This window comes from Cygnus atratus, unplaced genomic scaffold (genome assembly GCF_013377495.2).
Source record: "Cygnus atratus isolate AKBS03 ecotype Queensland, Australia unplaced genomic scaffold, CAtr_DNAZoo_HiC_assembly HiC_scaffold_281, whole genome shotgun sequence".
In the NCBI taxonomy this organism is placed as follows: Eukaryota; Metazoa; Chordata; class Aves; order Anseriformes; family Anatidae; genus Cygnus; species Cygnus atratus.
In genome coordinates this window covers 1,481-9,000 of record NW_026109873.1, presented here as the reverse complement: position 1 = coordinate 9,000, position 7,520 = coordinate 1,481, and the positions used below count along the sequence as shown (strand labels likewise).

Below are 7,520 nucleotides of genomic sequence, written 5' to 3'. Positions count from 1 at the left end.
GAAAAACCTCACAGAGGAGATGGCATCCCTGGATGAGACCATAGCCAAGCTGACAAAAGAGAAGAAAGCCCTCCAAGAGGCCCACCAGCAGACACTGGATGACCTGCAGGCCGAAGAGGACAAAGTCAATACATTGACCAAAGCTAAAACCAAGCTGGAGCAGCAAGTGGATGATGTAAGCACACGTGCCTCCAGCAAGACAGGACAGGTATGGAGTTCGACCTGCCTGGCATTAATGGTGTTGTTGTGTTTAGCTGGAAGGGTCCCTGGAGCAAGAGAAGAAACTGCGCATGGACCTTGAAAGGGCTAAGAGGAAACTTGAGGGAGACCTGAAGCTGGCCCATGACAGCATAATGGATTTGGAAAATGATAAGCAGCAGCTGGATGAGAAACTGAAAAAGTAAGTGTGGTTGTGAGAAACCTGAGTGTGGGTCAGGTGCATTTATTAGGTAGTTTTATTCAGGTGTTAACACTGTGATTCTGTATGCTTTGTGCAAAGGAAAGACTTTGAAATCAGCCAGATCCAGAGCAAAATTGAAGATGAGCAAGCCCTGGGCATGCAATTGCAGAAGAAGATCAAGGAGCTGCAGGCAAGTCTCTGGTCCTTGCCCTCCACCCTTCAGAAAGACATCAGTACAAGGAGGGCATGGGTGTGAAGGGTCTTGCATTTTCCCCAGGCCCGTATCGAGGAACTGGAGGAGGAAATTGAGGCAGAGCGAACCTCTCGGGCAAAAGCAGAGAAGCACCGTGCTGACCTCTCCAGGGAGCTGGAGGAGATCAGCGAGCGCCTGGAAGAAGCAGGAGGGGCTACAGCAGCTCAGATTGAGATGAACAAGAAGCGTGAGGCAGAATTTCAGAAGATGCGCCGTGACCTCGAAGAGGCCACGCTGCAGCACGAAGCCACAGCTGCCGCCCTGCGGAAGAAGCACGCAGACAGCACAGCTGAGCTTGGGGAGCAGATCGACAACCTGCAACGAGTCAAGCAGAAGCTGGAGAAGGAGAAGAGTGAGCTGAAGATGGAGATAGATGACTTGGCCAGTAACATGGAGTCTGTCTCCAAAGCCAAGGTAAAGAATTGCAGTAGAATTCACAGGGCCAAGGTACAGCACATAGCCTGAATCTACTAGTCGCACTCTCATATAAGAATCCTGCTGTGAGAATTAGACAGAGTCCAGGTGTTCATTTCCTCTCCTTCTTTGTTTTTGATACCTAGGCAAATCTGGAGAAGATGTGCCGCACTCTGGAAGACCAGCTGAGTGAGATCAAAACTAAGGAGGAGCAGAATCAGCGCATGATCAATGACCTCAACACTCAGAGAGCTCGTCTGCAGACAGAAACAGGTGAGACATCCTCAGTCCTGAGGTGCAATGGCAGAACCTGAAAATCAGGAGGATACACCATGGTGCAAAGGAAGAATTGGGCTAACGTCTCAAAGCAACCCCAGATTACAGGGCTTTACAGCGTTCTCCAGGGCTAAGTATTGGGGACAGTTTTGTTTAACATTTTGATCAACAATCTCGGTTGAGGGGACTGAGTGCACGCTCAGTTATTTTGCAGACAACACCAAGCTGGACAGGAATGTTGATCTGCTTGAGGACAGGAAGGCTCTGCAGAGCGATCTGGGTAGGCAAGATCAATGGGCTGCAACCAATTTTATGGTATTCATCAAAGCTAAGTGCTGGATGCTGCATTTGGGTCACAACAACCAAGTGCAGCAATATAGGCTTGGGGAAGAGTGTCTGGAAAGCTGCTCAGCAGAAAAGTATCTGGGGGTGCTTGTCCACGGCTGTCTTACCATGAGCCAGCAGGGTGCCCAGGTGGGCAGCAATGTCATCCTGTCCTGTATCAGAAACAGCGTGGCCAGCTGGTCTAGGGAAGCGATTGTGCCTGTGTATTCGGCACTGGTGAGACCACATCTCAGATACGGTGTTCAGATTTGGGCCACTCTCTACAAAGAACATACTGAGTTCCTGGAATATGAAGAGCAAAGAAGCTGGTGAAGGGACTGGAAAGCAAGACATGCAAGACATGTGAGGAGCAGCTGAGGGAACTGGGTTTGGTTAGTCTTGAGAAAGGGGGATGAAGGGAGACCTCACGGCTTTCTACAACTACCTGAAAGTTGGTTGTAGCAAGGTGGGTGCTGGTTTCTTTCCTCAGGTGACAAGTGATAGGACATGAGGAAATAGCATCAAGTTGCATCAGGGGAGGTTTAGACTAGATGTCAGGAGGAATTTCTCCGTGGAAGGAGTGGTTAGGCACTGGAACAGGCTGCCTAGGGCAGTAGTAGAGTCTCCATTCCTGGAGATATTTAAGAGATGAATGGATGTGTTGCTCAGGATAATGTTTAGTAGTGAACTTGGTAGTTCACTATAGTGTTACATCATGGTTGGACTTGATGATCTGATGGGTCTTTCTAAATGATTCTATGATTCTACTGTTAGTGTAACTTTATTTATTTATTTATTTATTTTTCACTTGCCAGGTGAATATTCACGCCAGGTGGAAGAAAAGGATGCTTTGATTTCTCAGCTGTCTAGGGGCAAGCAGGGATTTACCCAACAGATTGAGGAACTGAAGAGACATCTAGAGGAAGAAATAAAGGTCTGGAAGTGCCCTACTTCCTGCAAGCCACATCACCCAGAAATGCATGAGTTATACTCATCACAACACACAGGGAAGGAACCGTAGTGATTTTGATGCTAGAGGAAGTCATCCACAAGCCCTTAATGAGATTCTGATGCCCTCCAAGACAGCATGAACACACATTTGTAGGCACATTTACAGAAACAAGAGATTAGTGTCCCCTGGCCACCTTTCACTAACACATCCTAATCCTCTAGCACACATTTATGAGGGATTCATCATCTCCCAGCTATACATTTTTCTCATCAGAGTTTACCCACCCTTTCCCTGGGGCAGTTCTCCTGTGCATGACAATTTCACTGTCAAGATGCATCTCAAGATGTGTATCCAGGTTACTAATCCCGGTGTCCCCACAGGCCAAGAACGCCTTGGCCCACGCCTTGCAGTCTGCTCGCCACGACTGTGACTTGCTCCGGGAACAGTATGACGAGGAGCAGGAAGCCAAGGGTGAGCTGCAGCGTGCCCTGTCCAAAGCCAACAGCGAAGTGGCCCAGTGGAGAACCAAATATGAGACGGATGCTATTCAGCGCACGGAGGAGCTGGAGGAGGCCAAGTACGTGGGAAGTGGGATGTTGAATGAGTGGAGAAGACTGAGATTGCTAAGGGTATTTGGAAGGAGTCTTTGAGGATGGGTCAAGATAGGGATGGGATGAAGGCATCAATATACTCTCTTTGTGGTAGAGGGCAGAGAGGGAGAAAGATGAAAAGCGTGCTGTGGAAAAAGTTCAGACTGGGAGGACAAACTTGCCCTTAGGGTGTTAGAAGAGCTAAGACAGTCTGAATACTCAGTTGGTGCTAGGGCAGAGATGCGATAGGCCCTTTAGGCTGCATGCTGCCTTGGACAGAATAAATACTGTGGACAGCTCAAGGAACTAAGTCCCCTAAGCAGGCAAGTGCCCTCTTGTGAATCTTATAAAATTGGCTACCCTTTACTCTCTAACCTGAAGCCGTGATCATCTCCTCCCAGAAAGAAGCTGGCACAGCGCCTGCAGGATGCAGAGGAACACGTTGAAGCTGTCAACGCCAAATGTGCTTCCCTGGAAAAGACAAAGCAGAGGCTGCAGAACGAGGTGGAAGACCTGATGATTGATGTGGAGCGAACAAATGCTGCCTGCGCAGCTCTGGACAAGAAGCAGAAGAACTTTGACAAGGTATTCTGGCCCCTGGCCCTGTGCTTCCTGGGCAGAGCATTCCTTCACAATTGCCACATCCATACTCACACCCTGTTGATCTGCCCAGATCCTGGCAGAGTGGAAGCAGAAGTATGAGGAAACACAGGCTGAGCTGGAAGCTTCCCAGAAGGAGTCTCGCTCTCTCAGCACGGAACTCTTTAAGATGAAGAATGCCTATGAGGAGTCCCTGGACCACCTGGAAACGCTGAAGCGTGAGAACAAGAACTTGCAGCGTAAGTCCCTAGCCCTCTGCTGCTGGCCAGGCTTTCCCCCAAGCTTGTCCACCCACCACTCCACACGGGTGTGTGCCTGCAGTGATGAGAAGAGACCTGTCACCCTGGTGTGTGAGGGCCCTTCCCTTTATGCCCTATGTCTGACCATGCCTTGTTTCACCCTTCCCTACAGAGGAGATTTCTGACCTCACGGAGCAGATTGCAGAGGGAGGAAAGGCGATCCACGAGCTGGAGAAAGTCAAGAAGCAGATTGAGCAGGAGAAATCTGAAATCCAAGCCTCCCTAGAGGAAGCTGAGGTACAAAGTGCTAATGAACGGTGTCCAGACTGAAAGAATGGGAACAGAAATCCGCAGATGTGGCAGGAAAGCCAAACTGTATTTCACGTGGTATTGTATTAGAGATTACTTAGAAAGCAAGCCATAGTTTTATTCACTGTTCCTACTAACTTGTCCAGGCCTCCCTAGAACATGAAGAGGGGAAAATCCTGCGCCTCCAACTGGAGCTCAACCAGGTCAAGTCTGAGATTGACAGGAAGATAGCAGAGAAAGATGAGGAAATCGACCAGCTGAAGAGAAATCACCTCAGAATTGTGGAGTCCATGCAAAGCACCCTGGATGCTGAGATCAGGAGCAGGAATGAAGCCCTGCGGCTGAAGAAGAAGATGGAGGGAGACCTGAATGAAATGGAGATCCAGCTGAGCCATGCCAACCGTGTGGCTGCAGAGGCACAAAAGAACCTGAGAAACACACAGGCAGTGCTCAAGGTATAAACCAAAGTATGTGCACGCAGGCATCTATCTTGCCTCATGTTACACCAACATCATAACTGTACAAATAATTTATTAAAAGAGCAGGGAATGTCTCTGATGTCTCTGTCCAACAGTGCTGCAGTGATCAGCCACCTCATAATCTCTCTTTCCTCTCTTACAGGATACTCAAATACACTTGGACGATGCTCTCAGGACGCAGGAAGACCTGAAGGAACAGGTGGCCATGGTGGAGCGCAGAGCAAACCTTTTACAGGCTGAAGTTGAGGAGCTGCGGGCAGCCCTGGAGCAGACGGAGCGGTCAAGGAAAGTGGCTGAGCAGGAGCTTCTGGATGCAAGCGAGCGTGTGCAGCTCCTCCATACCCAGGTCGGATACTTTGCTGGAAATGAATCCCACCCACAGGAGATAACATAGAATGAGATTGCTATGTATCTTGCTAGTTGCTATGCATCTTACCGTGTACGTATTTGAAGAGCAAAGCTGTGACATGACCAGTCCAGCCAGGCACACGTCTGGTTTGCCGCTAGGGCTTTAAAGAGGACCTTTGAATCCTTTAAATTAAAGACTTGCATAAACATTACTCTCACTCCCAACTCTTGATGTGGAGTTGTTAGATCTGACAGTACAAATCCTATCCTTCCTGTTGCACAGAACACCAGCTTGATCAACACCAAGAAGAAGCTGGAAACAGACATCGTGCAAATTCAGGGTGAAATGGAGGAGACAATCCAGGAAGCCCGCAATGCTGAAGAGAAGGCCAAGAAGGCCATCACAGATGTGAGTTGGGGCACTCTGTCACTGAGGATGGTGGATGTATCCTCCCCCAAAATGTCTTCGGCCCCAACCTGGCTTTGCTGCTTTGCCTCTCCAGGCGGCCATGATGGCGGAAGAGCTGAAGAAGGAACAGGACACCAGTGCCCACCTAGAGAGAATGAAGAAGAACCTGGACATGACGGTGAAAGACCTGCAGCACCGTCTGGATGAGGCTGAGCAGCTGGCACTGAAGGGAGGCAAGAAGCAAATCCAGAAGCTGGAGGCCAGGGTGCGTAGGGATGGTATTTGTGCACAAGCGAGCATGTCATGAAGGGAGCCACCTGGAAAGCTCCAAACATGGGCTTCTCATTGCAGGTGCGGGAGCTGGAAGGGGAGGTAGATGCTGAGCAGAAGCGCAGTGCTGAAGCCGTGAAGGGTGTGCGCAAGTACGAGAGGAGGGTGAAGGAGCTGACCTACCAGGTAAGGCAGGAGGCGTCTTTGTGCTGACGCACCCTTCTCACAGAAAGCCAAAGCATTTTTCCGTGAACTCCAAGAGGACGTTTTCTGGTGGCGTGGGGAAACCAACTCTCTCTCTTTCCTGCTTACCAACCACTCTAGTCTGAGGAAGACCGGAAGAACATCCTCAGGCTCCAGGATCTGGTGGACAAGCTGCAGATGAAGGTGAAATCCTACAAGAGACAAGCTGAGGAGGCTGTAAGTATTGCTTGGAGAATGGCCATGAGCACCCTTCCATCGGGGCAGCACAGTCATTGAGATGAGCACGAATACAAGGAAAGAGGCATGAAAGTAACTCCAAAGACACAACAGTCTTGGCCACGTGGTTCATTCCCGTGTCAGCAGGCCTCGCCTTCTTCTGGCCATGCTGCACTCAGGGATGAACCAAGGGTTATTCTGCTGCCTGTTTGATTCAGGAAGTCAGACCAAAATTCCTGAGGGCCTCGTCCATTGACTGAGAAGCTCGTGAATCTCTGACGCTGGTAACAGCACAGGGTTTCTGAGTCTTTCTCAACCTAATAAACCACATGGAAAATTGGGCACCGAGTAGTGGGAGAATAAGCACACAAAATGAGAACACCACGTGACAGAATTGCTCCTCAAGAGTGACACAGTACAGGTGCAGTTTGCAACAGTGGGGTCCTGAATAAGGGAGGATGATGAGCTCTTTGAGAGGTTTCTGGGTCAGCAGTGGTAGGTAGGAGACAGGAGGTCTGTGCTTTCTCCGCGTAATCACCAGAGCCCCTCAAGGCCCAGACGCATGAGGAGTGAAACCCCTGCCCTGGGCTCTTCACCACCAACTCCCTCTCCCCACACAGGAGGAGCTGTCCAATGTCAACCTCTCCAAATTCCGCAAGATCCAGCACGAGCTGGAAGAAGCCGAGGAGCGGGCCGACATTGCAGAGTCGCAGGTCAACAAGCTCCGAGCGAAGAGCCGGGAGTTTCATGGCAAGAAGATAGAAGAGGAAGAGTGAGGATGTCGTGTGGCAGCAAAGTGGCCTGAGGGATGCACAAAATGTGAACCCTCTGTCACTTCTTCCATAATTGGGATTTGTAGCCCCCTGCATACATAGGGAATAAAGTCTGTAGATTACTTCACGTACCCACCATGAGCATTAGTTGTCATCTGCTTCTCTTTTTACTGGTTAGGTCTGTATCATCATTTGTTTTTGGGCGCAGTTTTGGTTATAGCCTCTGTATACCAACATCACGGTACAGCTTTCTGTCCCCTAGTTCCCGATGGCTCATCCCTTCTATATCACTTAGGGACTGGGGCAAGATTGCAAGTGGCAATTCAAAGGCAGAGAAATCACAATAGTAGTTCCTGATAGTGACTTCTTCCAGTTCAGCCTGCTTACGGTTTGGTCCCAAACCTCTGGTGTTATGTTTGCCCATACAGCGCCTCAATCGCCTTCCAGTTGTGCAGCAAGCAACA

The 7,520-nt window shown here is 49.7% G+C and overlaps 1 protein-coding gene across 1 annotated transcript; it reads left to right on the top strand.

Annotated features, from left to right (window-relative positions):
* The first annotated feature begins 7 nt into the window (after window positions 1–7).
* LOC126913691 (myosin heavy chain, skeletal muscle, adult-like) lies at window positions 8–7,059 on the top strand. Its single transcript, XM_050716734.1, has 17 exons — window positions 8–175; window positions 255–400; window positions 500–590; window positions 678–1,067; window positions 1,214–1,340; window positions 2,483–2,601; window positions 3,000–3,196; window positions 3,611–3,794; window positions 3,883–4,048; window positions 4,221–4,345; window positions 4,504–4,812; window positions 4,979–5,182; window positions 5,468–5,593; window positions 5,688–5,858; window positions 5,945–6,049; window positions 6,188–6,283; window positions 6,904–7,059. Exons 1-17 carry the CDS (start codon window positions 20–22, stop codon window positions 7,057–7,059), a joined length of 2,868 nt encoding a protein of 955 aa, XP_050572691.1. The 5' UTR covers window positions 8–19.
* The last annotated feature ends 461 nt before the right edge of the window (window positions 7,060–7,520 follow it).